We start from the raw sequence: 18,474 nt of genomic DNA on the forward strand, positions 1-18,474 counted from the left end.
TGTACATTCTCAACATTCAAAATGTTTGACATTCAATGGAATTGACTGAGCACTTACTCTTTGCACAGCACTGTACTAAACACTTGGGAGACTAGAATACAACAATCTCAGTAGACATGTTTCCACAGTTGACAATCTAGAGGTATACTTGTACACTCTTTCCCAGTGCTTAGCATAGTGCTCTGCACACAGTAAGTGCTTAATAAATACTATTACTAACTACTACCACCGGTTGAGATACTACCAATAGCTGAGAACAATACAAAGCCAGGCCAAGGTCGAATTAAGTCTAGTCTTAATATGGATCTAATCTCTCAAAACCAAGCAATACTTCTTCAGGCAATTATTCTGCTCTAGAGAAAAGAATGCCAAATGGAATGGCAATTGCTAAGATTTTAGCATATTACAAAAACATTTTTCTTCCCAGTTCAGCTTACATTCGTTCGTTCATTTGTCCTCAAAAAATCATCTTTCTGGGTTGTTGAAATCCAACCAGATCTCACTTCTTTGAAGAGGCAAATTAAGATTCTAGAATACTCTTTATGGATGAGGATTATTATCCATTTCAATGACAGTGGGCATTCAATAGACATCACTTCTACTATTCATTCATTCAGTTGTATTTATTGAGTACTTACTATGTGCAAAGCACTGTACTAAACACTTGGGAGAGTTCAATATAACAGACACATTCCTGCCCACAACGAGCTCACAGTCTAGAAGGGAGACAGACATTAATATAAATACATAATAAATAAATAAATTATAGATATATAAATGTGTGCTGTGGGAATGGAAGGAGGATGAATGAGGGAGCAAATAAGAGCCGCACAGAAGGGAGTGGTAGAAGAGGAGAGAAGGGCTTAATCAGGGAAGGCTTCTTAGAGGCTTTTTCTATTAGTGCAGCAACAGTGCTAATCAAATATATCTATTTCCAATGTCTTCGGATAGCGGCTATAAAAAAAAAGAGATTCCCATCTAAACATTCAAGAATTTTAAATTGGAACTCATGAATGGAAAGTGGTATTAAATATTAAGAACTTGAACTAATGATTGCCCTACTTCAATTCTATTTGATCTCACGCCAGCTGAATCACCTCTGAAGTTCAAAGCTTCAGATTCTTAGATATCAAAGCATTTTCAACCTAAAATGTATTTTCCAGGGTTTTATAAGCCATGAAATGGGCGTACTGAATCTTTAATCTACCTGGAAAGATAAGGATAGAAGTTCAGTGCTGATGAATCAATATCATACTTTGTAGAAACAAGAAAAAATTACTTTTATTCAGTCAAGGTAACAGGTTTCCATATATTTGACTACTAGTGAGTAGTATGTGTCAGGGGAAAAATGAACATTAGAAAATATTATGCTTATTTTCAGTATTTATTAAGTGTTATTATATGCCAAACATTATGCTATACCTTAGGGCAAGATGGTCTGTGTCCCCTAAAGCGCTCACAATTTAAGAGGTAGAGTATTTTATCCCCATTTTGCAGACGAGAAAACTGAGACTCAGAAAAACTGCCCAAGGTCAGGAGGCAGTAGACAAAATTGATACTAGAACTTGGGTCTGACTACCAATCCCAGGCTTGTTCCTCTAGGCCATGTTGCCTCGTCAGCCAGAAGTTCATCCCCAACCATGAGTTTAGATGTCAAAAAGAGCAACTCTGCATTGTTTAGCTGTGCTTCCTGTGGTGTGCTTGTTGAAGATAGAGTTCTGGTCTGGATGGACCACTGGAGCTGGCCCAGGATAGTATTCCTTATATCCTTTCTTTTAAAGTCAAGTTTTCAAGGACCAATTTCTGAAAGGACCAATTTCTTTGTGCAAATACCATTGACTCTCCTTTACCAAAGTTATGTTTTTAAGTTGTCCTTGTATTTGACCTCAATGAACAGTGTCTTGCACATTTATGGTGCAGTATTCATTATTCAAAAAACGGCAATCTCAGCTACTTACTGCCAACAGTCCTTTTGGCTATGTCCTGCTTCCTGACATAATTTGTTGCACAGGAGATTTGTAGCAGAGTCCACCAACTGTGATGTCCTCTTGAATGAGAAAGTTTATTAGGCTCTTTCTATTTTCTTATAATTCATCTAACCCCAGTTTTTCAGCCTCGCTATTATCTCCTCACTTCTCAGAGTTGAAGGTCACTACACACAGGCGTATTGCAAAAAATGATGTTTCTTAGTCTTTTTCCCTTCTAATTAGATTCTAGACTATGAGCTCAATATGGAATAGGGATTGTGTCCAACCTCATTGGCTTGTAGCCATCTCAGCGTTTAGTACAGTGTTTGGCATACAGTAAGCACTTAAATTCCACCATTATCATCAGCATCATTATTATTGTTTCAGTCTTAATAATAACAGATTTATGCATTTTAAGCTCCCAAAATAAATGTGGGCCCATCAAAGGCTTAACCAAAAGCTACACTGTACAAAGCCAATAGGGTTCATTTTAAAGGAGTGATATACATACTTATATACCTATGTAGATGTGAACAGACAGTACACCCTAGATTGCTAATACCAAATAGACTTTTTAAAAAAGTAGTATTTATTAAGTGCTTACTATGTGCCAGGCACTGAACTAAGAACTGGGGTATTCACAAGTAATTCTTTGAAAGCCAAAGTAACATCATACGCCAATTCTACACCTTACTCTCATCTCATTGAAAATGTGAATAACTTCGCAAAATAAGTATTTACCCAAATCCATAACATTAAACTGGCTTTTCACATTTGAGGCTACAGCAATCATTTTTTTCCCCCCAACATATTTTTTCATAGAAACTAGTTCACACCTAGTTGAATCTATTTTTTCCCAATGCAGACATATTACATGATACAGTGGGGTTTTATTTCTTACTTCTGAAAAGTGTGAATATACTGTCTATTTCAGTAGTGTGGGGTATATTTTCCCATAGACTTCTGCATGTTATAATTGAGGATGCAGTTTAGAACATCTAGAAGAATAATGAAACGAGAAGTTGTGTTGATTTTGAGCATTTGCAGAAGTAGAACTCGACTCTTACGTGGTAGTGTTTTTTCAACTTCAGTGAAGAATATGCCCAATTTAGGTTGAACAGAAGCTTTCTTCTTTCCCTCGTCCTGTTTGTTATAAGCAAGCTAACTCCTTGTAAGCACCTCCGCACTTCTGAACTCCTTATGAAGCATGCTACTTTGGGCTTCAGAGGTTACTGCACACAAAGATGAAAACCAGGATTTCCAGGTTCCATTACTAGTTCCTGTCTCGCTTTGAAATCGATCACCTTCATTTCTCAGTCCCTTTATGTGCAAGGAACCACAATGGCCTGGATCTAGTGGAGGGAGGAAACTGGTCCTTGAATGCACATTAGGAGAATAGTATCTAATTTACACTCATTCTTGACACCAACCTTATTGTAGGTATTAAATGCACTCTCTCAGATTTTGACCCATTACAGTACTACTGAAAACATCCATTAAGCCTAGAAATAGACTCAATCTGAGTATAGTATAATTTGAAAAATATGCCAACTTCATCATCACTAGTGAATGTGGGAACCAGCAACTTAATTAAGAATTCCAACAACATGATTCACTCTTAGAATTCAGAGTTATATATAGCTATATTGGGAGGCAGTTAGGCCCAGTGGAAAGAGATTGGGCCTAAGAGCCAGAAGACTCAGGTTCTAGTCCAGGCTCTGTACCAGGCGTGCTGTGTGACTCTGGGCAAGTCATTTAACTGTGGCCAACCTGATTAACTTGTATCTACCCCAATGCTTAGAAGAGGGCATATTTCATGGCACATTTCAGTGCTTAACAAATAGCACAATTACTATTATTACCACTTTCCTTTTGGTGCCTCAGTTTCCTCATCTGTAAAATGGGCAAAGAAACCCACTCCCTTCACCCCAAATCTAACTCCCTTGTATCTACTCCAGCACTTAGCACACAGTAAGTGTTCGATACATATCATCATCATTATAGCTTTTCCTCCACTTTCAAAATTTGCTTTATCTAATTTGGCTTCAATTCTTTGATTAGGTCATCACCCCTTCCCAAAAAGTAACCAGGAAATACCCCACAGTGCAGTGTTTGCTTAAACTTCACAACTGACATCTACTTTAAGTGGCAAATTGAAAACAGAAAATCAGTAGTTCTAAAGCAGCTCTTTCTTCATTATTCTCACCTCACAGTCTTCTGATTGTGAAACAGGCAGTTATATTCCACTTCTAAGAGTTATCATTACATGGCATTAGTCCACATTTTTCTTTATCTGTGTACATGTAGCCTTCAATGTTGCTAATTACATGGAGACTAATAACTAAGGCAAGACGTTGAAATGCAGATGTCTCATTACAAAGCTAAAAACGCCATTTCAATCCTGGAAGAATGCCAACTGGCAAAAGGTAAATGTACTGAATAAAAAAATATTCCCACTTTGAGAATAGTCTCTGGCTCAAGAAAATTTTCATTTCATGATGACATGCAAAGATTTTCATTCACTTGATGAGCACTGCTACTCCTTGATGGCACCTATTTTCATTATTTGCAAAAGAGATGCTTGTTGTCCCATCCCTCTTAGCCCTGGTTTCACATAGGGCTGGGACTAAAGGTGCTGGTCAGTCAGGGCTGGGAAGGAGAAAGACATGGAAGCTTGGATCCATGCTGGCCTGGGCAATACTCAGTGGTTATTAGTACTGTATCACCACCATCCCAAACATGGGATATTTCTCTGGGCCATTGAGTATTCTTCCAAGAATCCATTGTGCTAGTTCAGCCCTTGACATTAACCAATTTGCTTACGTTCTTTCTTCCTGAAAGTCTTTCCCTGATGTATGTACATACTTTGCATACTGAAAGTCAAAGTCTTATCCTGATGTGTGGGTATAAATTTTGCAGATTGTAAGTCTTACCTCGATGTGTGTGTGCATATTTTGCAGACTGAAAAATCTTGTTCTGATGTGGGTGTTGCAGACTATTAGCATGCATTTTATATACAAAAGAGGTACATGTTTGTATAGTTTCACTACAAGGACCAAGTATGCAGATTCTGTCACAGCCAGCACTCTACATGAGTGCAACATTTCACAAAACATCCAATTGCCTTTTGTATTCTCTTCCTGGGAAACAATGAGGTAATTCAATTTAAAATAAGCCAAGTAAAATGTTAAACAGACTTCAACAAAAGTAATTCAGTTCAGATTTAATCTATAACAGAATATGTGGACTCCATCCAACCCAGTTTGCTTGTATCCACTCCAATGCTTAGCACAGTGCCTGGCACATAGTAAATGCTTAACAAATGTACAAGTATTATAACATTGAAAACTACATTAAGATTATACCTGCATTTTAAAATTTATTCACATTTGTCATAACCACCCAAGTTCCCAAACTCAAGAGTTGGATGACATAGCGTGGCTCAGTGGACAGAGCCTGGGCTTGGGAGTCAGACATCATGGGTTCGAATCCCAGCTCTGCCACTTGGCAGCTGTGTGACTGTGGGCATATCACTTAACTTCTCAGTGCCTCAGTTTACCTCATATGTAAAATGGGGATTAACTGTGAGTTTCAGGTAGGTCTGATTACCCTGTATCTACTCCAGCGCTTACAACCGTGCTCTGCACATAGTAAGCGTTTAACAAATACCAACATTATTTTCGTTACCCTATTTATTTTGTTAATGAATTGTACATCGCCTTGATTCTATTTAGTTGCCATTGTTTTTACGAGATGTTCTTCCCCTTGACGCTGTTTAGTGCCATTGTTCTTGTCTGTCCGTATCCCCCGATTAGACTGTAAGCCCGTCAAACGGCAGGGACTGCCTCTATCTGTTGCCGACTTGTTCATCCCAAGCGCTTAGTACAGTGCTCTGCACATAGTAAGCGCTCAATAAATACTATTGAATGAATCTCCGTAAACCTTATTTTGAGAAGTCACAGTACCTTTGAGGTTACTTAAAAATCAAAATTTTAAATTTAGAACTATTTCTCAACAGACCAATTTCATTCCTAGCATACTGCAGGGGTTCAATAAATTCTCATGAAGTAATAATTAGGCATGTAATTACAGTGCTTGTGCATTCGGGATCTCCCACACTTGGAAAATTAAGAGTACCCTCTCGTGTTCCACAAAGGGCTAGGTATAATGTAAATCTACTTAACCTCAGGTACGAAATATCAGGTCACGCAGGGTACTTTTTTTTTTTTATTAAACACTAAGTGCATCCACTGCCAAAGATCACACTTTAGATAGCAGCGCTAGTTTTAGAAGCAGGTGAATGGGGTCATCGCTACTGAGACCAAACATTCACCGCCTCAGAGCAAATCTGGCCGCAGCCCCTCTTGTGACCTGACCCGAAAACCACCTCACAGTGAGTGAATGCTAGCTCTGGGTCATTCAGGACTGAACCCCCTTGGGGTAGGGTGAGATTGTACCCCAGACCCACACTCTACCTGTACTAGGTCCAGGAAGGGGGCAGCTGAAGGGCAGCCCTACTGGAGTGCCTTGTCATTCTGCTCTGCCCACCAGAATGCTAATACCAGTCCCACATGCAACCAACTAACTGTCACAAACAATAGCAATAGCAGACACCTCACGTGCAGACCTAAAATAATGGTTGGGTTGAGGAATACTTGGCGGGGGAAAGGGAAGGAGATAGGGAAGAGAAGGGGCCAGTGACACATTGGCAGGAGTTCTGCCAATCAAGATACATGATTCTAAATTACTAGGGCTTGCGTTGTGCCCTGAAGGCAAAGAACATGGGAATCTTCCGGACACAAGCTGGAGGGAATACCACAGAGCGGTCTCCTACACTATCAATGTGCTGCATGCTTCTGGGGTTTTCTAAACCGCTGGCTTCTGACTGGGATGATTCCAGCCAGTAGGAAGAACAGCAGCTGATAAATCCTCCCAGAGGGAGGTGTGATGAGATCCAATGCACAGGTGCATTTCTGAAATTGCAGGAGATTTCATGGGAAGCACCTGCTTCAGGGTCTCTGGAGCACCAAGTTGCAAACTGCCAGAAGAATGCCAGCTGATTTCAATTATTGGGATGGTGCCTGGGGAAAGCAGGTCATGCCCCCAGGTACTGGAGGACTATGGTTTTGAAAGGCAGCCTCTCCTTTCTCTAGGGCACACACACCCTCACAGACATAAATATGTTATGATGTTATGTGATTGGTTGATAAGAACCTTGTGTACCAGCCTGGAGAGGATAGGGTCAGGAATGAGAGAAATGACAAAAAAAGTGGCGGGGGGAGGGGAAGGGGCCGAGGGGCAAGGAGAGGAAAAAGGTGAGAGAGAAAAAGAGCAAGGGAAGAAAAGAGTGGGAGAAAAAGAATAAGAGAAAGAGAGAGAGAGGAACAAAAGAATGAGAGGGAAGAGAAAAAGAGTGAGACTGTGTTTACACTGGGTCCCAGGTCAATTCTGGTGGTTTAAATGCTTGATAGGTCCCCAACTGTACAAAAATGAATGAGGAAAGGAAAAGTAGAGGGGTGGGGGAAGGGGAATAGGAGAGAGGAGGCCATAAATCAAGTAACATTTTACAGGAGTAAAAGTTGATTTTATTAAAAATCCATTTAATGAAAAAGGTAAGCTTGGTGGCATCTGCAAATTTAAAATAACTTGGGATAGACAGTACCTGGGGGACATTAAAAATATCTATGACAGGAGAATTAGGCAGCCAAAGGGCAGAGTAATTCGCTTAGAAAAAAAACTCACACACTCTCTGTAAAGAGGGCAAGACTGGATATAGGCACGAATGGCAGGTCATGGTGGTCCAAAAGATAGATATGAGTTGCTCAAACAGTGTTTTTGGTTTATTTTGTTTAAAGCCTGATAAAACGATGCATCGGGAAGCATCTCTTATGTAGCAACTCAGCTTAAGAGAGGTTGGAGGAATTTAACTCTGAAGTGACTTTGAAAGGAGTCAGAAAGCTATTACTTCCAGGCTGGGCTGAGGGCTGGCTTGAAAGCAAGAAGATTCCATGACTTCAGTTCTTTCCTGCCCTAAGACAATTTCTCACCTTTCTCATCAGACTTAAAGCGGGGCCAATCCACATCACATGCACATTTTTCAGTGTTTAGGTGGGAATTAATCCTTTTATTTTTGAAGATGCTTCAACTCATGGTAGAGAAACATGTGGCCTGTGGGTGCTGAATGAATATTTAATGTTATCAGACCCATGTATGCTTGGGATAGAACAGCGATTCTTGAGGTTTACACTTTCTATACCTAAATATGACTAGTCCAATGGCAAAAAGTCTAACTATGGTTTTTGGGGAGCTCTCAGCTGTTGAACCACACCATTTCATCAACAAATATATCCATAGTTATACCCCTTCCTCCCTACATCAAGCATAAACTCCTAGCCACTGTCTTGGTGGGTCTCAATCAGCATTCTTCCTAATTATCCATAATAATAATAATAATAATGTTGGTATTTGTTAAGCGCTTACTATGTGCAGAGCACTGTTCTAAGCGCTGGGGTAAACACAGGGAAATCAGGTTGTCCCACGTGGGGCTCACAGTCTTAATCCCCATTTTACAGATGAGGTAACTGAGGCACAGAGAAGTTAAGTGACTTGCCCACAGTCATTCTAACATATGTTTACTCTCAAGTCAACCTACTTCCTTTGCACCATTCTTATCTCTCCGACCACCCTCTTGCTCACATCTTCCCTCACGGATACTTTCACATCTGCTGACCACTGCTCTCCCCATCTTAAAGCCCTTCTGAAATCACATTTCTACCAGAGAGCTTCCCCAATTCATTTCTTATCTCCTCACCCTCCTCCCAACTGCCACACGAGCATTTCCACTTCACTCTAGTACTCAAGCATTCAATGATATTTATTGAGCACTTACTGTGGAAAGTGCTCTCTACTAAGTATTTGGGAGAGCACAATACAATAGAGTTGATAAGACAATCCCTGACCTTAATACTTCTTCCTAACTATATCTCCCTCGCTGGACTGGTAACTTCTTGAGTTCAGGGATCTTGCCTACTAATTCTATGGTACTCTCCCAGGTACTTAGTACAGTGCTCCACGCATACAATATGTGCTCAATAAACACTACAGACTGAAGTCATTCATTCATTTGAGCGCTTACTATGTGCAGAGCACTGTACTAAGGGCTAAGTCCAATGACAGTTCTCCTCTCATGGAGCTTCATTTGAGCATTGAATATAAAGATAGTTCAAAAAAATTGGTTGTATCTTAGGTGCCAATTCTCTCACAGAAGGATGCTCAAATGGTAAATAACAATCGCTAAGAATATAGCTTAAGGGAGTGCAAACAAATGTTTAATGTCACCAAGGACTTTAAACACATACATCTTTTGAATACATTAGTCACAACCATGTTTAATATTGACTCCAAAACGGGGCGGGGATCATATGGGATCTAATCATCCTGTACTTATCCCAACATTTAGCACAAAGTAAGTGCTTAAAGAATACCATAATTATACCATTTCAAACAGTTCAGTATATCTGAAGATTTCCTCAGTTCAGAAAACATGAAAAAGTAAAGTGGCTCAGTCCCTAATTTCTCACACAAGTAAAGAACATATGTAATGAGCTACAGGGTTGGGATAAACATTCCACACCAGAGAAATTATTTTTAAAAACATGTTTGATATCAAGTTTAACATGAAGACTTTCAAAAGGAACTTGCAAAATGCTTGTGAAAGAAGCAAGTGGCTGAGAGGTTCAGAATCATTCAGTTAGGCAGCATTGCCTTATATAGGCACTAAGGCAGCAACAGATGCTTCCCAGTGAAGGGAATTTTTGACAGTTGCTTTAGTCTGGAAAATATGAGAACAAAATCTTTTACGGCTTGCCAAACAATGGCTCCTTCTCCCTCTGGTAGAAGTATTATAGAATATAACTGAGAGGGATTTTTTGTGACTACCACTAGTATTCAAACAGAATTCAACAAAGAAAGTCCTTACTATTAACTTAATGGCACTTAATCAGCTATTCTCCTCCTACCACACCTTGTTGATCTCCTACTACAATCCAGTAGGCATGCTCTTCTATCACCAACCTACTCTGTACTTCAGTCTCATCCATCCCACCACTGAGCCTTGCCCATATTCTCCCTCTAGCTGAAATTCCCTTTCCCTTCAGATCCAACCTCTCCCTACCTTCAAAATCCTCTTAAAATCACATTTCCTCCATAAGACCTTCTCTAAATCCTCCCCTCTGTCGTTTATGCACTTGGGTCTGTATCCATCCAATCATATTTATTGAGTGCTTACTGTGTGCACTAAGTGCTTGGGAGAGTAGGATACAACAGAGTTGGTACACATGTTCCCTGCCCACGAGCTTACAGTTAGAGGGGGAGACATACATTAAGATGAAATATGGATATGTACCTAAGTGCTGTGAGCCTGAGCGTGTGGCAAATAAAGGGTACAAATTGAAGTGCAAGGGTGATGCAGAAGCAAGAGGGAGTAGGGCAAATGAGGATTTAGATGGGGAAGGCCTCTTGGAGATGTGATTTTTTAAATAAGGCTTTTAAGATGGGGAGAATGAAAGTACATCGCATACGAAGGGGGAAGGAGTTCCAGGATGTGGGGAAGGGGGTTGGCGGCAAGACAGACGAGGTCAAAGCAAGTGAGTAGGTGGGCATTAGAGGAGTGAAGTGAGTTTGCTGGGTTGTGGTAGGAAGTCAGTGAGGTATGATAAAAGGGGGCAACTGCTGCTGCCCACTTAGTCTTTCAGAATTTTAGGATTCATTAGGCAAGAAAGAATTCTGGCAGAGCCAGAATGGAAAAACACAAAAGAATGCACATAGCTACTGTTCGAAAAAAGGAAGCAAGAAGTCTACTCTGATTTGTTTCGCAACAGTTTCTGTACTGTCCGAAGTAGCCTTAACGTTCCCTCATCTCAAGCTGGGTTGTGCTCCATTCCATCAGAAAAGCCACAAATGCTCAGATAGAATGACTTCAGTGCTTCAGTAACTACAAGTAACACAAGCTACACACAGTTTCCAGGAATAGAAATCTTACTCATCCAGATGTAGCAGCTTCATTTGCTCTGAGGCTCCATTCTGGCTGATAATGAAGTTACTAATTTTAGATGTCTTGAAAAGCCTTATGTTTTTTTTTTCTTAAGGAGTTGCATTTCATAGGCACTACTTGAGAATAGAAGAGAAAATAATTTATCCCACAACAACAAAATAGCTTGAAATCATTTCAACGAAATTGGAAATATGGTACCACAGTGGGTGTGGTCATAAAGTCTTGAAATACAAATCACTTGTTTGGGCCAATTACAAGAGCATTCTAGAATCAATTGTATTTATTTAGGGTTTACTATGTGCAGAACACTGTACTTGGGAGCTTGGAAGAGTACAATATAACAATTAGCAGACACACTCCCTGCCCATTACGAGCTTACAGTTTAGAAGGAGAGACAGACATTACTATAAATAAGTGAATTACACATGTGTAATTTAAAGATGCGTACGTAAGTTGAACGTAGGGCAAATATCTAATGCCCACAGGTAACAGATCCAACTGCATAGACGACACAGAAGGGAAAGCAAACAAGGGTAAAGAGAAATCGGGGTAAATCAAGGAAGCCCTCTTGGAGGATATGTGGCTATAATAATGTTTTAGAGGTGGGAAGAGTGGTGGTCTGATGTACATGGAGGGGGGAGTTTCAGGCTAGGAGGAGGACATGGGAAAGGGGATGCAGTGAGATTGGAACAGAGTAAGTTGGTGCTAGAGGAGTGGACTGTGTGAGCTGGAGTGTAAGAGATCAGTGAGGTGAGATGAGGTGAGGGATTTAACCAAGCTAAGTGCTTTAAAGCCGGTGGTAAGGAGTGTCTGTTTTGATGTGAAAGTGGATGGGCAACCACTGGAAGTTGCTCTGGAAGAGTGGGGAAACAGGAACTGAACTTTAAAAAAAAAAAAAAGACCCACGCAGGAGAGTGAAGTATAGATGATTTGGGAGAGACAGGAGGAAAGGTCAGCAAAGAGGCAAATGCACTGCTCAAGGAGGGATAGGATAACTGCTTGGATCAGCACGGTAGCAGCTTAAATGGAGAGGAAAGAGGATTTTAGCAATTTTGTGAAGGTAGAGCTGACAGGATTTGGTGAGGGATCGAATATGTGGGAGGAATGAGAGAGGTGACTCGAGGACAACACCAAGGTTACAGGCTTGGGAGACAGGGAGGATAGTGGTATTGTCTATAGTGATGGGACACTAATGAACAAATTTCACTCTAAATCAGAGTTGTCAACACCCACAAATTACTTTCCTGGAGAAATGTCTCACAAAAACAAACAAAAAAACCCCATAGAAACCTCATCCTGCAATGGCACCTGGATAGAAATTGGTAAGAGCTAACATACTGTCCCAGTCAGCTGCCCGTCTCTGATCAAGCTTAAAGACATCCTGGAGCGAGACAGTAAGAAAGACAGCTCAGACTACTAGATCTTGTTTACACAGTGGCCCAGAAGGCTAGCTCTGCCCTCAATTCCCTACTTCCTTCAGCAGGAGGCAGTTCTCAAAATCAAAGAAGCAGTGAAATCAATCAGTGGTATTTAATGAGCACTTATGTGCAGAGCACCTTACTAAGCACTTGGGAGCATACAGCAGAATTAGGGGAAATGTCCCCTGCCCATAATGAGCGAGAGCTGAATTTGTCTTGGGACTCCTGACCCAAAGGCTGATGGTGTCTAGATACTTCTAGAATGAGGTGGGCCAAAGGAGGACAGCTCTGCCCTCCTATGGGCACTGGCACTGGTTCTAAGGGCTCTGGGTATCAACAGAAGCTGCCAACTTTTCATTTTGAATGCAGCGGTGAAAAGAGGGCAGGGTCTAGAACTGTTAGAGTGGATCAGGGAATGGAAAGGAGGCAGGTTTTGAAGAGCACACAGATCAGTTTTCTGCCCTGACTTCAAACTCAGGCCTTACAGGTTCTCTTTCAACACTTGAGACGACTGAGGCTGGGTGTTCACGATGGCTTTTTGAGCTGGAGTTGGCCCCCATGGTATCAGAAGGTTTCTGGCAAACCATCCTTTTCACTTCTCTGCAGATAATAGGGCTTCCTGGGACCCCTCTTGCCAGGGGATGAGGCCAGTACAATAGACTTGTAAAGGGCAGTGGGATTTAACCAGTTGCCTTGTGAACGCTCAATGTGACAAGACGTAACAGTAGTCGACATCAGTAAAGTCAGAGATTTGTATTGTGACTGGTGAGAAAGTGGGAGCTATAAGCCTGCAGTGCCACCCTCTCTGCTTCCTCCTGGGTGAAGTTCTACAAACCTAGGCATTCTGGGGGCCCTCCCAGCTTTCCTGTTGGAATGCAGTAGAGAGTTCCTTTAAGAGGGTTTACTAGAGAAAGGGGGAGACCTCAGAATGAGGACAAACAACAAATGAAGGGGGAAGTGGGGGAGATGATACAGAACAAGAAACACAGGAGTCCTGTACATAATTTATGCCACTCTGGGACAGAGATCGTTTCCAATCATATTCACTTGCATTTACCTATGTTTAGCATGTAGCAAGTGCTAAATAAATGCCATCAATATCATTATGCATATCTGCCATTAAGTGGTTAAAAATGCCCTACCATTTTCCTACTCTCTCCAATATATCAAGGTGAATATACAAACCACATAGGGATGGTCAGTGAGCAAAGAATACATGGTATTTTAAGTCTGACTTACTGGTTTCCTAAGGAAGAAGATAGACAGAGCTCCAACTAAGGGCATGTCTCCAATCAAAGGCTCTAAGATAACTCTCATGGTACCATGAATCTAAATGAAAAAAAGGAACAAAATTTAATGCAAAGAATAACTTACAGTAATGTTCACCCCCCACTAAAAGGAATCAATCACATTTACTGAGTGCAGAGCACTGTATTAAGCGCTTGAGGGAGGGAGATTATATATACACACACTGATTCTGAAATATTTTCGCATCCAGATTTATCAAAAGTGATTTAGATTGTGCCATAACTCAGTATGAAATAAAAAAGAATATATTTCTAGATGTGATACTTTTTCCCCACGTATAACTGAAACCTCTGTGAACAGTTAAAAAAGGAACTTACTTGCATACTTTTCACACCAGCTCTGCAGAAATATCTCTTGATCTCCAAATCAACTTCACAATTTCCTACGTAACTGAAAGAGAATGATATATATTTCAAAATTTTTTTAAAAAAGAGTACTTATTAACCTAAATTCCTGGGGTTCTCTCCAGCCTTCCATCATATCAAAGCTCCATAAAAAGAACCTCCAAAGTGAAAGCACCAGACTGGCTTACTGTTCTGGAAGGAAGCCAGCACAGAGAGTAGGAAGCTGCCACACCCTCTTGGGGAGACAGAGGCATGCTGAAGAGTGTTTCCTGGTGGCACCCTGGGTGAAAAGTTGGAAACGGCAAACACACCGCTGGGAGAGGGAGGGATTGACATTCCAGGGGATGGGTACAGATGATTTCAATGGTAACAGTGAAAAACTAGAAAGGTTGCCATTTCTGAAACTAGTTACAAGGCTGACCCACTGTATAGATAAGTTTAAACTCAAGAGATTTAAACAAAGAAGGAGTGTGGCCTGATGGAAAGAGCTCAGGCCTGTGAGCCACAGGACCTGGGTTCTAATCCCAGCTCTGCCACTTGTCTGCTGTGTGACCCTGGGCAAGTCATTTAACTTCTTTTTGCCTCAGTTACCTCATCTGTAAAATGGGGATTAAGACTGTGAGGCCCGTGTGGGGTAGGGGCTGTTTCCGGCCTGATTATCTTGTATCTACCCCAGAGTTTGGTACAGTTCCTGGCACACAGTATTTAAATAACCATTTTTTTTTAAAAAAAAGGGGGTGGGGTGAGGGACAGTCAACTTATTCAGTTAGAGTTCCTCTCACAGGATAACCTTATCTCTTACTGAATTGTACTGAAAAAGTCAGAAATACTCAAGCCATTTTTTTTTATTTCATAGGAATAACTTTTTTAGGGGCGTAATCAAGCTGATTTACAAAGAGACAGGTCTTAAAAACAAGTAAAAAAAACCAACAGGAATATTTTCAAATAGAAATTTTTTAGAAGAACTTTTATTGTAGCCATTTCTTGGAGTACATTTTTCAACAAAGTTACAAGGCTTGTGTTCACGAACATATCTAACAGACTGTTTCTGAGATTTTTTGAGCTGGAATTTTTTAAAAAATACTATTTTTCTACCCAATACAATGAATTTGTTATTCTCACATCTTCATTCCTATCCATGTAAAATATAAATAAACTTCAAGAGGAATGTGGAAAAGAAGTGGCAAGTAAGACTAGGTAGTGTTTGGTTTTATTTACACTGTTGGTCAGTTCTCTCAGTCTTGACTTTAAGAGAAAGGAAACTAGAAGTGACGTATGTGTTTGATTTAATTACAGCTAAGTTTCTCAAACATATTCTTTGCCATTTAGTCATATAAGACATAAATTGAAATTATCCTTTTATCCTATTGCTAATAAAACTACCATTTTCTCATTCAGGCTAATAAAACGGTGGTATTTGTTAAGCGCTTACTATGTGCAAAGCACTGTTCTAAGCACTGGGGGATACAAGGTGATCAGGTTGTCCCACGTGGGGCTCACAGTTTCAATCCCCATTTTACAGATGAGGGAACTGAGGCCCAGAGAAGTTAAGTGACTTGCCCAAAGTCACACAGCTGGCAAGCGGTGGAGCCGGGATTAGAACCCACGACCTGACTCCCAAGCCCAGGCTCTTTCCACTGAGCCACGCTGCTAGTAGTGTTCCGCCTCTCTTGCTGCCCCCATTACCACCCAGGACCTCCTATTCCTCTGTTGATGTGTGCTTTTTCTCCTCTCTGCATTTATCTATCTGCATTTGCCCCGCCCCTTCTGACCCTCTAATGTGTTCATTTCCTTGTAACACCTCATTCTCCTTCCGCCCCCTTCCTCCTCTACTCAACAATTCTTTCTGCTTTTCCTGGTTCCCCAAATCCTTTATCCTCTGCACTTCAGCTTCAGTCATTCCCCTGGAGCCTTTTACACCTCTTTCTGTCTCTTTCCCTCTCTCTCTCTATTCCTCCTTCTCTTCCTCTCACTTTGATTCCCCCCAGCCTTTTTTTGCTTTGCAATCATCTTTCAGGCTTTCTTGGTCCCCTTTTTTCCCCCTTTATCCAATATTCCCTTTACTCTCTGACACTCACCTCTTCTCCAGGGGTGCTTCTCCTCTACCCAGGCCACTGCTCTGGGCTAATTCTTGCTTTAAAATTCAATTAAAACCACTAAGTGCTCACTCCCAGAATGGTGAATCTATTTGTTCAGGAAAAAGTAGACTGGGCCTGCAAGAATCTAGGCGGTCTGAATCTTAGAAAAAATCCAAGTTTTTGTTATTTTTTACAAAGAGGAATAACCATGAGTGCAACTATTGCACAGCTGCTGAAAAATAAATCTAAAAGAGCACAAAATTAAAGCAAATCAATATTTTATGGAAGACTGAAGAATATGGAACACTGGAGAATATTAAAATTGGTAGAGAAACAAAGCATAAAGCAACAACAGAGGGGAACACACCTATTTCCTATCCTCTCATTCTGAAAGCATGCCCCTGAACACCTCCAGGCTATTTCCATCTCTCACAGGAAACCTTTCTTCTAACCTAGTAGGTGGCCCTAGTGATAAGATTTCACTGAAATGTTTTCATTGGTTACAGAGTCAATTAATAGGAAAAGATCAAAATTCCTGTTCTTTCATAATCAGCCTAAAATTAGAAAACTGAATTAAATCCAGTTTCGTCCCTTGATTCTTTAGTTCTAAACCACTTGGAAAAACCCTGTTCACTGTACTTATATTAGTCAAGCCACTCATTTGTGAAACAGAACCCCTGTCCAGAACTGAGTCATCTCATTCTGTGGTGAGATCTAGACTGTAGATCCCTCTAGACTGTAAACTTGTTGTGGGCAGGTAATCTGTCTGCTTACTGTTATACTGTACTTTCCCCAAGTGCTTAGTACAGTCTTCTGCACACAGTAAGCGCTCAGTCAATACAACTGGATGAATAAATGATGTCTATGGATCCGAATCAAGTGGACTCCTTCCACAGTAGAGAGGAGTTATCGGAAGGCAGTTTATGTGAAAGGAATGATTATTACTACTATTATTATGTTTGTTGAGCACTTGTGTGTCAAGCCCTGGTCTAAGTATCTACAAGTTAATCAGGTTGGACACAGTCCTACATGTGGCTCACAAGATTGGAGTGAGAACAGGAGCTAAACCCCCATTTTACAGTTGAGGAAACTGAGGCACAGACAAGTGAAGTGATTCACCTATGGTAACACAATAAGCAATTGGCAAAGCCGGGATTAGAATGCAGGTTCTGTGACTCCCAGGGCTGGGCTCTTTCCATTAGGCCATGCTACTTCCCTAGATCTTCCCTAGAGAAACTGTGATTACCACTAAGTTTGTAAAGAACTAAAAATCGACGCCACACATGTAGAAAGATGATAACGTTGTTGAAAATTTTATGTGTCAGTACTTAAGTTACTAATGTTTTAATAAAACCACTTAACATTTCCTTAGCATTCTGAGCCAGGATTCAAATGATCCTGAAAGGAACTTTTCAGAGGTTCAGTGCCTCCCTCCTCCCCTGCATCTCCAGCCACCAGCCAGGGGAGAAAGAAACTGTGTTCTTCACATATCCTCATTTCAGCCACAGGGGAATGATGGGACCCTGCAGAATGGCCTGTATATTTTGGTTATAAACTGAGTGCATCATAGGCCCAGAGGCACTGGATATTTTGGCCTGGAAAGGGGGCTAACTGCTTTAACCTATTTTTGAAATGTCTTACTGGGTGTTCTTGGACTGTGAAATATATTTGGTTTTGAGATTAACACTTTGGTTTTCCCAATATTAGGCTGGCAGCACCATGAGAACAGGAACTGAATTTATTATTTTGCATTGCATCTGCCCCACTTCTCCACTTCAGCGAAGGCAGACTTGAGAAGCAGTGTGGTCTAGTGGATACAGCATGGGCCTGGCAGTCAGAAGGATCTGGGTTCTAATCCCAGCTCTGCCACTTGTCACTGTGTGACCTTGGGCATGTCACAACTTCTCTGTGCCTCAGTTACTTCACTTGTAAAATGGGACATGGACTGTGCCCATTCTGATGATCACTTATCTCAGTGTTTAGCAGTGCTTGGCACATATTAAGCACTTAAATACCCCCCAAAAATTAGTAAGGAGAATGCTCATCACCTGAAATGGTATTTTATGGGAACAAAAACAAACTACAATTCTGAAGTAATTTGTCTAAAATCATCATCTGGAATAAAATCTACGAAGTTTTTAATTCAAGGGTCTTCAATATCCACCTAAATTGCATTTAGCACTGAAATAAACATGCCATAGAAAAATTCTAGCTTTCAAAAAAAGCTGTTTTAGAAAGATCAAGAAAAAAATTCCATCAGAAACCCTAAAAATACCTTCTATTCACATTTCATCTTGGTGTTTTGCT

At 40.8% G+C, this 18,474-nt stretch overlaps 1 protein-coding gene across 2 annotated transcripts in view; it reads right to left on the reverse strand.

Moving 5' to 3' along the window:
• Positions 1-18,474, reverse strand: part of ESYT2 (extended synaptotagmin 2) — a 92,486-nt gene that overhangs the window by 34,678 nt on the left and 39,334 nt on the right. For both annotated transcript variants that reach the window (XM_029077445.2, XM_029077444.2), the window contains exons 5-6: positions 14,063-14,135; positions 13,677-13,766 (exon numbers count right to left, since the gene is read on the reverse strand). In XM_029077445.2, coding sequence (XP_028933278.1) covers positions 13,677-13,766; positions 14,063-14,135 — 163 coding nt within the window. The remainder of the gene's footprint in view (positions 1-13,676; positions 13,767-14,062; positions 14,136-18,474) is intronic.

This window comes from Ornithorhynchus anatinus, chromosome 13 (genome assembly GCF_004115215.2).
Source record: "Ornithorhynchus anatinus isolate Pmale09 chromosome 13, mOrnAna1.pri.v4, whole genome shotgun sequence".
NCBI classification, from domain to species: domain Eukaryota; kingdom Metazoa; phylum Chordata; class Mammalia; order Monotremata; family Ornithorhynchidae; genus Ornithorhynchus; species Ornithorhynchus anatinus.